Below are 19175 nucleotides of genomic sequence, written 5' to 3'. Positions count from 1 at the left end.
GCCCTTTCTAAATGCAAAGCGACAACCTTTACTCGCTATGTCTGCCAAGCCATCATCAGCCGTCAGTAAAGGAAAGTGTTTTGATATGACATTGCAAACTTCTCCAAATTGGTCACTATATGTGGTAAGGAAAGTGTTTTTTTGTGTATTTCCCTCCTTTGTTGATCTCCCTCCTTGTTTTAGGAGGGAGTCCCTGTCTCTTTTGCTTACATCTTTTTCAATGGCTTTAACCATAGGTTTTGAGTATTCTCTAGAGACAAGCCTGTCAGTAAGCTCTTTAGCTTGAGTTTCATATGAGGATTTGGTTGAACAGTTTCTAAGTGTCCTTACAAACTGTCCCTTCGCTATGGCTTTGAATACCCTGTTAGGGTGATTGCTTTTTGCGTGCAAGATGGTATTTCTAGCTGATGGCTTTCGGTAGACCACTTGTGGTTATATTACCTTTCTGTCCTCCCTGTACCCCTGTAAGGGTTACATCTAGATAGTTAATGGTCTCAGCATTAAACTCAAAAGTAAAGCCTAGGCCTAAGTTGTTGTTATTAAGCTCATCAATAAACTGATGGATTTTAGTCTCGTTCCTTGCCATATTATCAAGAGGTCATCAATAACCTCTTGTAAAAAGCAATGTTTGTCCTGAATTGATTTCTATCTCCATAGATGTGGGACCGCTCCCACCACCCCATATAGAGGTTGGCGTAGGAGGGGGCAAACTTGGCCCCCATCGCAGTCCCACATCTCTGGAGATAGAAGACATCATCAAAGCAAAAATAGTTGTGTCTGAGTAGGTAGTTTGTGACCTGTAGTATAAAGCTACAATGTTCCTCTCCAAATTTGTCTGATCTGGTCAGAAAAAATCTGACAGCCTTCAAACCTTCTTTGTGCGGTATTGAAGAATAAAGTGACTTGACATCTATTGTGACCCAGACACTGTCTTTGTTCCAACCCTGATCTTTCAATAGGCATAGCAAGTGTTTGGTGTCTATTAGATAGCTCTGTAGCTCCTCCACAAAAGGTTGGAGTACTGCGTCCAGCCATTGTGATAGTTTCTCATTCAATGAACCAATGCCACTAACTATTGGTCTACCATGAATCTCTGGCCCTGGTTTGTGTATTTTGGGTAAATGATTAAATGTTGGTCTAATCGGAAACTTGACTTGTAGGTAATTATATGTGTCATCATCAAATATGCCTATCTCTCTGCCTTCATCCAAAAGATGTTCAAGTTCATGTCTGAATTCGTCTGTTGGATCTTTTTTTAAACGGATGTATTGCTTTTCATCCAGGAGTTGTCTTTTGGCTTCGGTAATGAATTGACTTTTATTCATTACCACTATAGAGCCGCCAATAAGGGCGGCTCTATGATCAAGTTTTCATTATTCTGTAACCCTGTCAAGGCCTCTCTTTCTTTCAGAGTCAGATTTGCTGTGTCTTTTGAGAACTGTTTTTATGCTCGAGTGCAGTGAGATCATCCTCCACTCTTTTTTGGAAAATTCCAAAATATTCCCCGGCTGTGTATGGGGTAAAATGTGGAGTTACCCTTAAACTTGGGTATTGTTGGAGCATCAGATGGTCCCACTGCTCCCTGAGCATGCAGTTCTTCCAGCGCCACCACATCACATCCTTCACTAAAAGTGAGATTGTGTTTTTGGGAGTTATTTGTAGTATTAACTTCACTATTTTGTGTATCTTTTTTGAAATACTTTTTTAGAGTTAGAGTTCTAATTAATTTGTTTACATCTAGCAATGTTGTAAATAAGTTGAAGTTAGAAGTAGGGACAAAATTAAGACCTTTGTTTAATACTTTTATTTCCATGTCTGTTAGTGTGTAATCAGATATATTAATGACATTGTTGTTTACTGGTATTTTGTGTGGTAACCCCTCCTTTGGCTCCTTTGAGGGTATCTGTTTGTTTTTGATGGATCTGAGGTGCCCCTGATTCATTGTTGTACTTGGGGGATCTGTTCTTCTCTTGTTTGTGCCCCCCCCCCTATCTGGCCAACTGGGCCCAAACAAAAAAAACCTTCTCAATGTCACTATTTTCTTTGTATCTGATGTCTCTTGTTGTGTCTGAGGGTATATATTTGCTGCTGTGTCCCACCGCTTCATCAGTATGATGAGTTACTGGTGGTTGTGTCAAAATCGACTTTAATTTAGGTTTGACTACAGGGATTGCCTGTGGTGTTTCAGTAGGGATGGTAGTAGGGGTGAGGGTGTGTTGTTGAACTCTTGGTATTGGGTGTTTATGTTCTCCCTCTGAGCTAGAATAACCTCCAGAGGATTCCCCTTCACTGTCACTAAACCTAACTCTTCTGCTGTCTGATTGGTATATGTTTCTACCTCTTCCTCTTCTCTCTCTCCCTCTGCCTCTTCTACCTCTGTAGCCCCTGTCTTGAAACTGATAGTTCCTATATGTCGATTTCTCCCTTCTATTCCACATATACACTTTATTAGAATCATAATCGGTTTGATCTCTAATGTACTTTTTATGTTTCATTTCTAACAAAAAATTTTTTTGCTTCCATGATACTATTAGATAGAATATTGTCAAATTTTAGAAAATCACTTAAATCCTTCCTTTTGTTAAGTTCAGCCTGTGTTAGACCTATCTGAACTACAATTTCTTTCAACAGGACAGATTTGTATTCAACAATAAGCAGCAGAAGTTTCAATGAACAGTCTGACAAAGTCCCATTCCAGCGACTGATGAATTCTTTATCTTCAGTAATGAACGTTGGGAATTTGTTTAATCTAAGTCCTCTAGGGACTATTCCCATTTCATGATATTTCATTAGTATTTGGATAAAAGTATTCACAACTGATAAATCACAATTGACACTTAGTTCCCTGTTTGATGATATGGAAGTTTTACTTAAAAAAGAAATGAAAACTAAGTGTGACATACAAATACTAATGAAAATATCATGAAATGGGAATAGTCCCTAGAGGACTTAGATTAAACAAATTCCCAACGTTCATTACTGAAGATAAAGAATTCATCAGTCGCTGGAATGGGACTTTGTCAGACTGTTCATTGAAACTTATGCTGCTTATTGTTGAATTACAAATCTGTCCTGTTGAAAGAAATTGTAGTTCAGATAGGTCTAACACAGGCTGAACTTAACAAAAGGAAGGATTTAAGTGATTTTCTAAAATTTGACAATATTCTATCTAATAGTATCATGGAAGCAAAAACATTTTTGTTAGAAATGAAGCATAAAAAGTACATTAGAGATCAAACCGATTATGATTCTAATAAAGTGTATATGTGGAATAGAAGGGAGAAATCGACATATAGGAAACTATCAGTTTCAAGACAGGGGCTACAGAGTAGAAGAGGCAGAGGGAGAGGGAGAAGAGGAAGAGGTAGAAACATATACCAATCAGACAGCAGAAGAGTTAGGTTTAGTGACAGTGAAGGGGAATCCTCTGGAGGTTATTCTAGCTCAGAGGGAGAACATGAACACCCAATACCAAGAGTTCAACAACACACCCTCACCCCTACTCCCATCCCTACTGAAAACACCACAGGCAATCCCTGTAGTCAAACCTAAATTAAAGTCGATTTTGACACAACCACCAGTAACTCATCATACTGATGAAGCGGGTGGGACACAGCAGCAAATATATACCCTCAGACACAACAAGAGACATCAGATGCAAAGAAAATAGTGACATTGAGAAGGTTTTTTGTTTGGGCCCAGTTGGTCAGATAGGGGGGGGGGGGCACAAACAAGAGAAGAACAGATCCCCAAGTACCAACAATGAATCAGGGCACCTCAGATCCATCAAAAACAAACAGATACCCTCAAAGGAGCCAAAGGAGGGGTTACCACACAAAATACCAGTAAACAACAATGTCATTAATATATCTGATTACACACTAACAGACATGGAAATAAAAGTATTAAACAAAGGTCTTAATTTTGTCCCCTACCTTCTAACTTCAACTTATTTACAACATTGCTAGATGTAAACAAATTAATTAGAACTCTAACTCTAAAAAAGTATTTCAAACAAGATACACAAAAATAGTGAAGTTAATACTACAAATAACTCCCAAAAACACAATCTCACTTTTAGTGAAGGATGTGATGTGTGGCGCTGGAAGAACTGCATGCTCAGGGAGCAGTGGGACCATCTGATGCTCCAACAATACCCAAGTTTAAGGGTAACTCCACATTTTTACCCCATACACAGCCGGGGGAATATTTTGGAAATTTTCCAAAAAAGAGTGGAGGATGATCTCACTGCACTCGAGCATAAAAACAGTTCTCAAAAGAACAAAGCAAATCTGACTCTGAAAGAAAGAGGGGCCTTGACAGGGTTACAGAATAATGAAAACTTGATCATTAGAGCCGCCGATAAGGGCGGCTCTATAGTGGTAATGAATAAAAGTCAATTCATTACGAAGCCAAAAGACAACTCCTGGATGAAAAGCAATACATCCGTTTAAAAAAAGATCCAACAGACGAATTCAGACATGAACTTGAACATCTTTTGGATGAAGGCAGAGAGATAGGCATATTTGATGATGACACATATAATTACCTACAAGTCAAGTTTCCGATTAGACCAACATTTAATCATTTACCCAAAATACACAAACCAGGGCCAGAGATTCATGGTAGACCAATAGTAGTGGCATTGGTTCATTGAATGAAAAACTATCACAATGGCTGGACGCAGTACTCCAACCTTTTGTGGAGGAGCTACAGAGCTATCTAATAGGACACCAAACACTTGCTAGGCCTATTGAAAGATCAGGGTTGGAACAAAGACAGTGTCTGGGTCACAATAGATGTCAAGTCACTTTATTCTTCAATACCGCACAAAGAAGGTTGAAGGCTGTCAGATTTTTTCTGACCAGATCAGACAAATTTGGAGAGGAAACATTGTAGCTTTATACTACAGGTCACGAACTACCTACTCACACACAACTATTTTTGCTTTGATGATGTCTTCTATCTCCAGAGATGTGGGACTGCGATGGGGGCCAAGTTTGCCCCCTCCTACGCCAACCTCTATATGGGGTGGTGGGAGCGGTCCCACATCTATGGAGATAGAAATCAATTCAGGACAAACATTGCTTTTTACAAGAGGTTTATTGATGGCCTCTTGATAATATGGCAAGGAGACGAGACTAAAATCCATCAGTTTATTGATGAGCTTAATAACAACAACTTAGGCCTAGGCTTTACTTTTGAGTTTAATGCTGAGACCATTAACTATCTAGATGTAACCCTTACAGGGGTACAGGGAGGACAGAAAGGTAATATAACCACAAGTGTCTACCGAAAGCCATCAGCTAGAAATACCATCTTGCACGCAAAAAGCAATCACCCTAACAGGTTATTCAAAGCCATAGTGAAGGGACAGTTTGTAAGGACACTTAGAAACTGTTCAACCAAATCCTCATATGAAACTCAAGCTAAAGAGCTTACTGACAGGCTTGTCTCTAGAGAATACTCAAAACCTATAGTTAAAGCCATTGAAAAAGATGTAAGCAAAAGAGACAGGGACTCCCTCCTAAAACAAGGAGGGAGATCAACAAAGGAGGGAAATACACAAAAAAACACTTTCCTTATCACATATAGTGACCAATTTGGAGAAGTTTGCAATGTCATATCAAAACACTTTCCTTTACTGACGGCTGATGATGGCTTGGCAGACATAGCGAGTAAAGGTTGTCACTTTGCATTTAGAAAGGGCAAAACGATAGGAAACAGAGTAGACCCCACCATGATGAAAAGCTCCAAGAATACTCATGACAGTGTAATCAGCTCATGGCTGAGTACCAAGGGAGTCTATAGATGTCACTACAAAGAATGCATAGCCTGCAAACATCTTTCACAAGGAGATGAATTTGCTAGCACCGCAACAGGTGAGCGCTTCTCACATGATAGATGCTATACCTGTAGAACCAACCATGTGGTCTATGTACTAACTTGCTCAGAATGCAACCTACAGTACGTAGGTATGACCACAAGAGAGGTAGGTCAAGGATTCGGGAACATGTTAATGACATCAAGCATGGGAACTCACCACACCACTGATTACACACTTTCGATCAATCCATGACAGAAAGAGCACTACACTGAATTGGACTATAGCAAAACATGTCCTGCCACCAGTGAGGGGGGGGAGATAGATCGCTTCTCTTAGCAAGAGAAGAAGTATATTGGATACTTAAATTGAGAACTAGATGGCCCTCCGGTTTAAACAGTGAATTTGACCTGATCAATTTCTGGAAGTAGTCCAACTCTATATAGAGATAGAGAAATAATCATTCAAAAGTAAGATTGATAAAAGCAATGTTATCTAACGCCTAAATCAATTTACAATAGATTGAATAATATAAGGTAGGAACTACTCTAACACTGTCAGTATCTAATAAAATAAAATTAACCAATAAAACTAACTAATAAATTTACATATTACATAAAACAAACATATGAAACATAGAATAATGTCATTATATTTAGGAACTGGCCTACCATTGACACTATGTGAGATTTACAATTTTTAACTCCTTTCAAAGTAAATAACACAAGCACTTTATTACGTTAACAAAATAGATTGACTAGAATGGGTTAATAAGAAGACAAATGAAATGATATATATATACAACCCAGGTCATAAGCCAAAACTACAAGGGTTATAATTTATAATATTGTCGAAATTCTGTCAAAACCTAGCCAAGGGAATTATATATCTTTTTAAATAAAACAGTTTCACTAACCTAGTTTAGCAATAGTGTTAGTAGATCTAAAGCAGCACATATTGGAGGGTGTGTTTTTTCTTAACCAATGGGAAGGCTTTTCAGCCTTTTTAAAACACAGGATGATGGTCACCTACTATGCTATGACTACGGCGGGGAAAGCCGAAACGCGTCAGCAGTAGTGACCACCACCCAGTGCTGTACCTTAGTATGCTGTAACAAGAGTTATTGCTGTTTTAACCTAATAAACTCGGATAAAGATTTACAAGATTCCGGATCCTTCTTTCTTTCTCTATATTTGTCAAATTAACCAGCAAAAGGATTCCGGTATACTCAGTTACCTATCTGCACCTGACCCATTGCAGCCAGCCGGACAACCAGCCGGACTGACACGAGCGGTGCAAGGGAAGTGACGTCACACGCTCAGTGGAACGGAGCACAGACACGCTCACATGGATTGAATCACAGGCAGCGGCGGCTTGAGGAGGGGAGCGGACGGAAGGACCCGGAGCCCTACAGGAGGCGAGAAGGGCTCATTCCTCCCCCAGGACCGAGCACCGGACACCTGTGACAAGTGAGTCCAATGTACTTGTTATTTATTTAATGGAGTAAGCAGGCACATTGTAAATGTGTTCTAAAGGCTGCATGGTATTTGGTAACAAAGATCAGGACACTGTCTTTTTACGGAAGGGAGTAGTTAGGTTTATATAGTAGTTGCGATATTGGGGTGGTGGTTTAGGGGTTAATAGTTTAGATGTTTTGTGTTGTGGGGGTGGCAGTTTAGGGGTTAATAGTTTATTTAGATACTTTGCATTGGGGGGATGGCGGTTTAGGGGTTAATATCTTTTATTAGTGATTGTCATGTGGGGGGATGGTGGTTTAGGGATTAACATTGCGCATGTGTTAGGTGTTTGTTAAGCCTTCCAGGGAGATGCACCGGCCAACGTGTGGCAAGCTGAAAATAGAGTAAAATATATCCATTCTGCATGCGTAAATACATGTGCTGCCTTTGTGATACTGACTGACAATTTTTATTAATGTACGCTATACTAAATTATGGGGGAAATTGGGAGACATTTAGAAAATTAAGTTAATTTTCTGAGTGCTAATTGCTACCACAAGCTTGCTGTAGCAATAACCAGCCACTTGTTGGCTGGTTATTTATCAAGCACCTGCAAATGTGCGTGCAATAAATTAGATCTCCACTTGTAATCTAGCCCATTATGGGCCATATTACAAGTGGATCACAAAATATTGTTTTCGATAAAGCAATATTTGAACTCCACTTTGTAATACCAACGCACGCAAATGTGCGCTGGTATTACATGAAAACACTGTACATTTGATGCAGGAGATATGTAGTCTGAACAATTGGCTCTGTTCTAAAAAGATAATATGATTGTTTTATGTGTAAATCTTAAAGAGTTAAAGAACCCAGTGGAGAATAGTCATCATCAACCTTATTCATTGATAATTCTCTGGCATTATTCCTATCATTTCTTAGCATGCTTTTTCACTTCCGTTGGTGTTAATATCTGCAACATTTGCAGTTTAGATGTGAAATACATAAAAAGAAAGTATATGCATCTGAGCATGTGTCCAAACTGAAAAACGACTTCTCAGTGATGCAGATTCTGATGAATCTGGTGCTTGTGGTGTCTTTTAGCAGATTCTATTCCAACTGTTGTTCATCTCATGTAACTGTGGTTCATTACTATTACAGTTTATGTTTGCAAGGGTACTTACCCTTACCAGGTCGGGGGGACCCGGTCTCGGTGAACGCCAAGAGTACTGATCGCATTTTCAGCGTCCCACATGGAGGGATGCCAAGACCTCTGCCTGTCTTCAGCTGTGGCTACAGCTTTTTAGGCAATGTCCCAATTATATGAACACCCACCTTGAGGACTCAGGTGCAGGAGTTCCTTTAAAAACTCACTATGCCCATCACTCTGGGCTAAGATATTGCCCTATGTTTGCTCAACTTGCTCCTGAGACCAAAACATACTTACCTGATACCTGTGTATGCTCACCTTGTGCCTGAAACCAAAGCATAGTTACCTGATACCTGTGTATGCTCAACTTGCTCTTGAGACCAAGCATACTTACCTTGCACCTAAGTATGCTCACCTGGTTCCTGAAAATCAAGTAGAATAACCTGATAACAGTGTATGCTCACCTTGTTCCTGAAGCTGTGCCTGCCTATTTGGTATACTGTGACAGTCCCACCAACAGTGCCAACTCGGTATCCTGTGCCTGCTTAGAAACCTGTGTCTACTATACCAGTTGGATGAAGTAACCTGGAAGAGTGACTGTGGTTGGTTGACCATTGATGTTTGTGGCTCTTTTACACTTCTATACCACATGATTGTGGATTAGAAGCTTTAAAGATAGTTCTATTTACTGACAATATTACTCTGCTGATTTTAGACATATTATTAGAGTACCCACCTTTTTGTTAACCCACAATTATTTTGAGTTTGATGGTAATTTTTTTCTTACAGAAATGCGGTACTGCAATGAGTGCAAAATTTGCCCCCTCCTACACCAATTTGTTTTTAGGGTGGTGAAAAATAAGCAACATTTGGAGTAGAAAATGTTATCAGGTCAGAAATATTGTTTTATAAGAGATTTATTGATGACCTTTTACTAATTTGGACAGGGACCTCAGAACAAGCACCCTCATTTCTGAAAAGGTTTAATACCAATGAAATTGGACTAAGGTTTACTTATGAATATCATAAGCAGAGAGTTAACTTCCTAGATTTTACACTTACAGGTAATCTGCATGGTGATACTGTCTCTCAAACTATACCGTAAACCGATCTCAGGAAACACAATTTTACATGCTAAAAGTTGTCACCCTAAACATGCCCCTTAGGCTATTGCTAAGTTTATTAGGACTCGTCGAAATTGCTCAGATGAAAGATTTTGAGGCTTGTGAAAGCTGCCACATACAATTTGAGTTCCTAGAAAGGGAAAATCCACAATTACAAATGCATATAACATTTTATATTACAATCCCAAATTCTATACTTTCAGTTGATGCTGCTTAATTAAAACATGGCATACAGATATCCTAGGTGGAAACCTTATCCGTCTGGATCTTTATAAATGAGGACCCATACCTTCAATTTCTACGTCAGAAAAGAAAATTATAAAGATGACTTACCAGTGGTGCCTTATTAATGCTGTACAGATAGTATAAAAGTCCTTTGATGTGGTAAATAGTTGGTTGTAGATTAGGCTTTGGTGAGACCCACTGTCTGTTCAAATCTTCACCATTAAGTGAGCATCTATGACTAAAGGGAAATAGGAGAACAAGTTATCCATACATAATATTCCTATTTTTATTTTATTTCACTATAACAATGTCATTTAAACATAAGACACCATATTCAAATTAATCAGGATACCAAAGGAACAGCAATCTAAACAAGCTCATTTCAAGGCCAATGTAAGAAATAAAATGTAACAGCTATGTGATTAAGGGGTATATTTACTAAGCAGCGGATGCTGCTTTTTCTGTGCAAACCTTCTGGTTCGCTGGAAACAGAAGTTAAGAAGCAGTGGTCTTAAGACCGCTGCTCCTTAACTCGTCCGCCACCTAAAAAATGTCAGACTGCAATCAGACTGCTAGCATCCGATTGACTGCGAATGTGCATGGGTGGCATTGCACAAGTATTTAACCAAATGCTGTCGGCATTTAGTAATGTTGGGCAGACATGATTCGCTATAGCGAATCATATCCGCCCACCATTCGATAAATCGGTTCCTAAGTATCAATGATAATCAATGCAGTTTTTGTACTTAAGCAATGGTATCAATTCATGATATGCACAAATTAACAGATTCATATAATCTTGAGTAATGATACATTTTACATTTTTTTAAATTGCAATTTGAAAACATTTGGGGCGGATTACGAGTGACGCGCAAGCAAAGTGGTTTATGGTGGGTGTTTGCAAGTACCAGGTTTATCGCTCTTATTACAAGTTGCAAATAAACATGAGCGCAATTGAAGTTAACGTGCATCAGGATAGCACGTCCTCAGAGCTCTGGTTAACTGTTTTGCGAAACAAAAAAGTGTCACAAAACACATTTAAATACATTGAAAAGTACAGTTACACTCATAATAACACTATCTGATAAAAGTTTTAAAAAAAATACTACCCAAAAAAGTTATAAGTGCTCAAAGATATGAGGTCTCAGCTTTTAGAAAGAAAAAAAAAAGAGGCACTACAGGTGGAGGTGTAAAAACAGATGCAGCTAAAAATACTAAAAAAGAAGGAAGGGGCTTTTCCCCTCCTATGTGTTAAAATACCAATACAAGAACTTAGTACAGACAAAGCGCAAACTGTTCGGTGTTTAAGCAATCACTGTACAACAAAAGTGTCAAGAAGTAGGTAAATGCGAGATACGCAAGAATTTGATATAAATTTTCAGAAATATATATCTGTTGCTCCAAATATAACTATAGGAAAAAAAAACGGCTTCCAATTGGTTCAAAAGATAACGTCTCCTTTTTTATATTCTTTAGATTTGATGTATTTTGGAATATTTGTTAGCAAGTCATATTCTTTTCCTGGCATTTTCAGATGAACATCTCTGAATCTGAGAAGTTCCACCCCTGGAATTCCACACTGCTTCTATCACAGGATGCAACAAGATGGCAGTGCCCAGTATAAAATCAGCGTTACCAACTGGATTCTTATTTTTGCTAGTGCTACAAGGCTGCTTCTATCACAGGATGCAACAAGATGGTGGTGTGCTTCTATCACAGGGTGCAACAAGATGGTGGTGTGCTTCTATCACAGGATGCAACAAGATGGTGGTGTGCTTCTATCACAGGATGCAACAAGATGGCAGTGCCCAGTATAAAATGAGCTTTACCAACTGGATTCTTCTTTTTGCTAGTGCTACAAGGCTGCTTCTATCACAGGATGCAACAAGATGGGGGTTTGCTTCTATCACAGGGTGCAACAAGATGGTGGTGTGCTTCTATCACAGGATGCAACAAGATGATGATTTGTTGCTATCACAGGAGGCAACAAGATGGCAGTCTGCTTCTATCACAGGAGGCAACAAGATGGCAGTTTGCTTCTATCACAGGATGCAACAAGATGGTGATACAGCACTAGCAAAAATAAAAATCCAGTTGGTAAAGCTTATTTTATACTGGGAACCCCCATCTTGTTGCATCCTGAGATAGAAGCAGTGCGAAAGCCAGGGAAGGAACTTCACAGATGCAGAGATGTTCATCTGAAAATGGCAGGAAAAGAATATGACTTGCTAACACATTTTCCAAAATACATGAAATCTAAATAATATAAAAATAGGAGGACGTGGGGCGTTTCCGTTTGAACCAATAGGAATACCGACTGTGGGAGATTGAAATCCTCCCTCTAGACGTGATCCTGCACGCATACTTTTGACGAAAACTCTTGACGTGGGACGCTTTATTTATAATCAACAGGAACATTGGTTGTGGATAATTGGCATCCTACCCCAAGATACAATCTCTACCTCATATGATTGGGGGAAGCTCTCATAAGTAGAACTGTAGAACTGTACTGCATATGAACGCATTACATGGTTATTTTTGTTGGTGTCTGACAAAAGGGGTAACACCCCAAAACGTTACAAGAAATAAAGGTAACAATTTGAAAATCCTGGTGAGTGCATCCTTTTCTCCACTTCCTATACTTTGATCTTGGAGGCACCCTGGGTGGATGTTTGGTAACCATGAGTGCTGGCCCTTTGCATACTTATATATATATAATACCGTTCAATGTACAGTGTCACCCTCCTTGAGACATCTGCCTGGGGTGCAAACATGCAATGAATACTCCTTGAAAAACGAATGCACTCTCAGGTCTTTTTAGGTGAAGAAAAACAATCTCTTTAATGGAACGTTTTCAGGGAATTCTTCCCCTTCATCAGCACAAATTCAGTGTCAAACATGAAAACTTATATACACATATGTGAAATAGTACAATGCCAAATACCTGTGATCACTCAGTGAACTGGTGCCAAACAATCTATGTGGAACGCATAATTTGCGTTCCACTATGTGTAGACAGGAAGTGGTCTCTCATATTCTATTTCCGGTTACGAAAATAAATATAAAGTGTAAAATCTATACCTTTTTGGTCTTTAAATGTGAGAAAGTTTGAAATACATATTAAATTACATTTTGAACTTATACAAAACTTATCTCAAAATGCCCCTAGTGTGGGGTTAAATTATTTACAAGCTGGGATCGCAAGTAGCGATCGTGCATATCATGGTGCGCAAACTCTAGTGCATTAAACTATCCACCTGGTTTGTGACAGCTCCTATGTGTAACCATGTGATTCTTATCTCACCCTGATGTGCCGATACCGCACTCGGGATCATTGGTTGTTATATTGGTTGGCATGGTAACCAGTTAAGGCTGGAACTACTTAGTGCATTGATATGTATACTAGGGTTTGACTCACCAGTTACGTTACATATCGTATATCTGTGCACCGTCAAATGCCATCCATCATATCAAGGATCTGAACTACACTCTTCAGTAATATGCTGAACATTGGTGTAGTTGCTGACTATTGTAAGGTTATACCTCAATGCTTATGTAGCGACCAAATATTTACACAATATCTAATAAAATATATTCTAGAAAAAACTGGCTTACACCTGGTGTCTACCCAGCTACTATCGGTTTCTACACAGACAATCACTAACTGTTTTCATATGTCCTCCAATATTGGAATGATCCTGCATTTATTAGAATATGCCATCCTGTTGGAGTGAACTTGTTACATTATTTGATCATATGAGACCCAGTCCTTGTGGCACAAATCCAATGTCCACTTTTTTCTACCTATTGTGTACGTATATGTACCCTCTGCTTTTGCCCAGACTAGGCATATATTTATATTGTTGTTACACTGCTATTACCGGCAGTGTGTGTTACCAGTCAAGTAACACAACTCCTGTGTTTACATTCCTGTGTTGAATTCCTGCTATATCCTTAGTATAGTATATGCATAGGGGGGTATTTCAGTTAGGCTGCTCGTTGCATAGGTATAGGAGAAGGTATGTGTAGGTAACTTGCCTATTGGGTGTGAGAACTACTGAATGGCAGGGATCATCTCTGTGTCCCCCTCCTATTCAGTTCTTAGGCATATGCTAAAAACTCTACCCCCTATGGGATCTGATTTTCAGCATGTCACCAAGACTTATTCTCTACCCCACTGGCCGTACCCTGGATTGTATCTCCACTCTAAATGAGCGCCTTGAAGTCTGGTGGCAAGTTTATGTGGTCTATCAGGATGTACCTGATGGTCGATACTTGATGTGACATCCGTGCACAGTGCTGGCCACGGGCTGGTCGATTCTCCCTCGCTAAGTGCTAGTCGTATAGCCGTCTGTGATTGGGCCATCCTTTCTCGGAGTGGTGCCACTCGTTTCTCCCATGTAGAATCGAGCACTATGGGCAAAAGAGCAGATATAATACAAATGTAGTGTTGCAGGATATGGAGTGTTTGATGGTATACACTTTATTTGTGTGAGGGTGGTGGAATTTTTTTGTGGCTATCAGGCCATTGCATGTTGTGCCCCCCATTCATCGGTATGAGCCTTTGATGTTGACATGAGTTGCTTCCATGTAGCTTTTCTTAGGGTCTGTCCGTACTAAGAAATCCCAGAGATTAGTGCCTCTTCGGTATGCTATCATTGGGGTGAGGTTTTGTGTAAATACCAATTTTGGGTCCGATTTGACCAAGGGCCAGTGTTTTCTCAATATTTTACCAGCCTCTGTGGTATTGGGTGAAAATGTTGTTGCCATTATTAGTCTGTTTTGTTTCTCAGTTGTTGCAGCTTTATGAATGAGGGTATCCTGTGTGTAGGATAAGACTTCTTTCAGGATGTTTTCTACTATCTGCTTTTTGTAGCCCCTTTGTAAGAATTTATCCCTCATGAGTTGCAACTGGGAGACCCCTGTAGCAGTGTTGGAATTATTTTGTATTACCCTGGTCATCTGGGATTTAATGATGCCCTTAAGTAATGCTGCTGGGTGGCAGCTAGATGCATTAAGGATAGAGTTCCTATCGGTGGGCTTATTATAAAGCGTGGTACCTAAGGAACTCCCCTGTATGTAGATGTTAAGATCAAGAAACTGTATCTCTTTATCATTATATGTGATCTTAAACCTCACCGGCATCTCTGTGCTATTCCAATGATTGAACCAATCAAGAAGTGTTTGCTGTCCCCCCCACCAGATCATGAAAACATCATCAATGTATCTTACGTAAAAAACTATCGATGATGTATCTGTATTCCAGATAAATTGATTTTCGAAATGAGGCATATAAATGTTGGCGTACGATGGGGCCATGTTAGACCCCATTGCCGTGCCTGCTAACTGTAGGTAAAACTGTGTCTCAAAGCAAAAATAATTTTGGGTAAGGCAGAATTCCATGAGGGTCAGTAGGAATTCTACTGGGGGTCCCTCATATCGTGTGCTCTCAATGAGATGGATTTTAGTAGCCATTAATCCAGTATCATGGGGGATAATGGTGGAGAGACTGTTGTCTTCCAGGGTCACCAGGATGTCACCAGTCTCCACAACCACATCACTCATCTTTCTTATCAGGTCATTAGTGTCAGCTATATAAGATTTGACATTCTTCACTATGGGTTGTAGGAGAATGTCTATCAGTTGTGCCACAGGCTGTGTCAGTGATTGTACAGCTGAAACTATCAGACGCCCCAGGTGATGGTTGAGTGTTTTATGTATTTTAGGTGTTGTGTACAAAATTGGGACCCTTGGACATTGGGTTACGCAATACTCATAAACCTGTTCAGTAAGGTACCCTTGTTCATAATCCAATTTCAAAGTGCCATCCAACTGTTTTTTAAACTTGGAGGGGGGTTCATTGGGTAAAATCATGTAAGTGTTTGTGTCAGCCAGTTGTGACAGGATGTCCATTTTGTAGTCATCGTAGTCCATCAAAACAATGGCTCCGCCCTTGTCAGCTGGGCGTATGACTAAAGTATGATCATCCTGTAAAGTTTTAATGGCTGCCCTCTCAGTGTCACTTAGATTGTGTTTCCATGCCTTATTGGTTCTTTGATGTTACATGTCTTGTGCTACTAACCTCATATAGGTCTTGGTGCTAGCACTGCTGTTCTGTGGCTCAGAAGTGCTGGGTTTTTTACATTTCTGTATAGGATTGGTATATTCTTGTCTCTGTGGGGAATATTGGAAATGTTCTTTGATTCTCATAGTTCTGTTTAGTTTATAAAGGTCTATTTTAAGGTCAATTTCTGGAATATTGTGGCTAGGTACAAAAGACAGACCTTTATTAAGGGTCATACGTTCGGCTGTAGTGAGGGTATGTTTACTTAAATTGACCACTATATCCTCCGCATGCTGCAGCGTGTACGTCTGTATCTGCCTCCCTGCCCTCCTGATGTGTGGTCTATGCCTCCTCCCCGTGATCTCATGGTGACCCCTAAAAAATGGTGCGGGTGGAGTGTCCCCTATGCGCATATGGAGCATGATGTGAGGATTGTGGGGTATATGTGTTAGGTGATGTTTGTGTGTTACGCAATATACTTGTATCAGTTTCTGATGACTCAGCTCCACTCGTGTCGTGTATTGTAGAAAACTGAACTCTCCTGGGTCTATGTGGTCTCCTCACCCTACCTTCTGTTGTGTTGGATAACCATTTATAGACCCTCCCATGTGTATAGTCTGCATTAACTGAGACTAGTTTTCTGTTTTTAAACACTATTAGCTCTGATCTATACTTGTCAATTTGCTGTTTGAGTTTCAATACCAATTTTCTTGCTGGTCTCTTGTCAGTGTCTCGTTGTGTGTTTGCTCAAATGTTCCTATCTCAATCCTAACTCTGGTTAGAATGGTGGTCACTTCTTCTACTATCAATAATATCAAATCTAAGGAACATTTGTTCAAGATATGGCACCACTTTCTCCTGAATTCCGGATTGTCCCTTCCTATTGTGAGAATATGAGAGACCACTTCCGGTCTACACATAGTGGAACGCAAATTATGCGTTCCACATAGATTGTTTGGCGCCAGATCACAGGTATTTGGCATTGTACTATTTCACATATGTGTATATAAGTTTGCATGTTTGACACTGAATTTGTGCTGATGAAGGGGAAGAATTCCCTGAAAACGTTCCATTAAAGAGATTGTTGTTCTTCACCTAAAAAGACCTGAGAGTGCATTCGTTTTTCAAGGAGTATATAATATATATATATATATATATATATATATATATATATATATGAGAATATGTCCCCTGACTGGCAGAGTTTGTGCTCTGAATTCACAACTACATTTTTATTTCAAAGGAAATACTGCAAATTTCCAATACATGGTCACGCGTATCTCTGTTGTCACTTGCACTTTAGTTTGTTGAGTCTCTTTGTCTAACTACTCAAGCAGAGTTTTATAAGTTTATCCGTTACCATTACAAAAAGAGTTTTTCTTTGATTACTAATTGTCTAAATCATACAATTCACAATCATTTCTAGTAATGGTATTCTGTAGCTCAAAAACCTTCATACTGTTCCTTTTTGAGATCTGGACCCCTGCTGTATTTCTGCTTCCCGTACAAGCAACATCTAATAATTATTCCTAACATAAAATGCAGTGAAATGAGTACAAAACAACAGCAGTGGGTAAAGTTATCAAAATTCTCAATTTTGCTGCTTTAAAGTGCACTATTTATATACTTATAAATATTTACAAATTTAAAAAAAAAAACCAGCCTGGAGCAGTTAAAGGGACATTCCGGTCAAAATATAAATGCACATAGATGAATTACATCTCTGAATAGAAACTTATTTACAACATACATGTAATGGCAAAAATACTTCTAGTAAAAGTTATCACTGTTTTAGTTGACATTTTAATCTTCACGTGCATGTGAAGCATAACAAGATATTCTCAGTGCACCATTATTTTATATACTGCAGCTGCTCAGAGCACCAGTGGGGCTTGTATCATGTCAGCAATTAACACATAGAGGCCCATTTATCAAGCTCCGAATGGAGCTTGAGGTCCCGTGTTTCTGGCGAGTCTTCAGCATCATAGGATTTTTTCACCTTAATTCCGATTGTCTGATAGAATTCTATCAGCCAATCGGAATTCAAGGGACGCCATCTTGGATGACGTTCCCTTTAAAGGAACCTTCATTCTTCGTTAGCTGTCGTCAGAAGAGGATGCTCCACGCCGGATGTCTTAAAGATGGAGCCGCTCCACGCCGGATGGATGACGATAGAAGATGCTGTCTGGATGAAGACTTCTGCAGCTTGAATGAAGACTTCTGCCCGCTTGGATGAAGGCTTCTGCCAGCTTGGATGAAGACTTCGGCCCGTTTGGATGAAGACTTCTGCCACTTCGTTGAGGATGGATGTCCGGTATTCAAAAACTGTAATTGGATCTTCGGGGGGTTAGTGTTTAGGTTTTTTAAGGGTTTATTGGGTGGGTTTTATTATTAGCTTAGGGTTTGGTCAGAAAAAGAGCTAAATGCCCTTTTAAGGGCAATGCCCATCCAAATGCCGTTTACAGGGCAATGGGGAGCTTAGGTTTATTTAGATAGGATTTTATTTGGGGGTTTGGTTGTGTGGGTGTTGGGTTTCACTGTTGGGGGGTTGTTTGTATTATTTTTACAGGTAAAAGAGCTGATTTATTTGGGGCAATGCCCCGCAAAAGGCCCTTTTAAGGGTTATTGGCAGTTAAGTTTAAGCTAGGGTTTTTTTATTTTCGGGGGGGGCTTTTTTATTTTGATAGGGCTATTATTTTGATAGGGCTATTAGATTATGTGTAATTAGTTTAATATTTGATAATTTCTTTTTTATTTTGTGTAATTTAGTGTTTAGGTTTTTTTGCAATTTAGTTAATTGTATTTAATTAATGTAATGTATTTAATTGTAGTGTAAGGTTAGGTGTTAGTGTAACTCAGGTTAGGTTTTATTTTACAGGTACTTTTGTATTTATTTTAGCTAGGTAGTTAGTAAATAGTTAATAACTATTTACTAACTAGTCTACCTAGTTAAAATAAATACAAACTTTCCTGTGAAATAAAAATAAAACCTAAGATAGCTACAATGTAACTATTAGTTATATTGTAGCTAGCTTAGGGTTTATTTTACAGGTATTTCGTTTTAAATAGCAATTATTTAGGTATTAATTGTAATTTTTATTTAGATTTATTTTAATTATATTAAAGTTAGGCGTGTTAGGGTTAAACTTAGGGTTAGGTTTAGGGGTTAATAACTTTAGTATAGTGGCGGAGATTAGGGCTTAATAATTTTATTTTAGTGTTTGCGATGTGGGAGGGCCTCGGTTTAAGGGTTAATAGGTAGTTTATGGGTGTTAGTGTACTTTTTAGCACTTTAGTTATGAGTTTTATGTTACGGCTTTGTAACATAAAA

The 19175-nt window shown here is 39.1% G+C and overlaps 1 protein-coding gene across 1 annotated transcript in view; it reads right to left on the bottom strand.

Moving 5' to 3' along the window:
* AGBL1 (AGBL carboxypeptidase 1) overlaps positions 1–19175 on the bottom strand; it is a 1247389-nt gene that overhangs the window by 528323 nt on the left and 699891 nt on the right. The window contains exon 19 of the mRNA XM_053717645.1: positions 9889–10018. Within this exon, the coding sequence (XP_053573620.1) occupies positions 9889–10018 (130 nt within the window). The remainder of the gene's footprint in view (positions 1–9888; positions 10019–19175) is intronic.

This window comes from Bombina bombina, chromosome 6 (assembly GCF_027579735.1).
Source record: "Bombina bombina isolate aBomBom1 chromosome 6, aBomBom1.pri, whole genome shotgun sequence".
Lineage (NCBI taxonomy): Eukaryota > Metazoa > Chordata > Amphibia > Anura > Bombinatoridae > Bombina > Bombina bombina.
The sequence above is the reverse complement of the archived record's forward strand: the minus strand, read 5'-3'. Positions and strand labels throughout refer to the sequence as shown.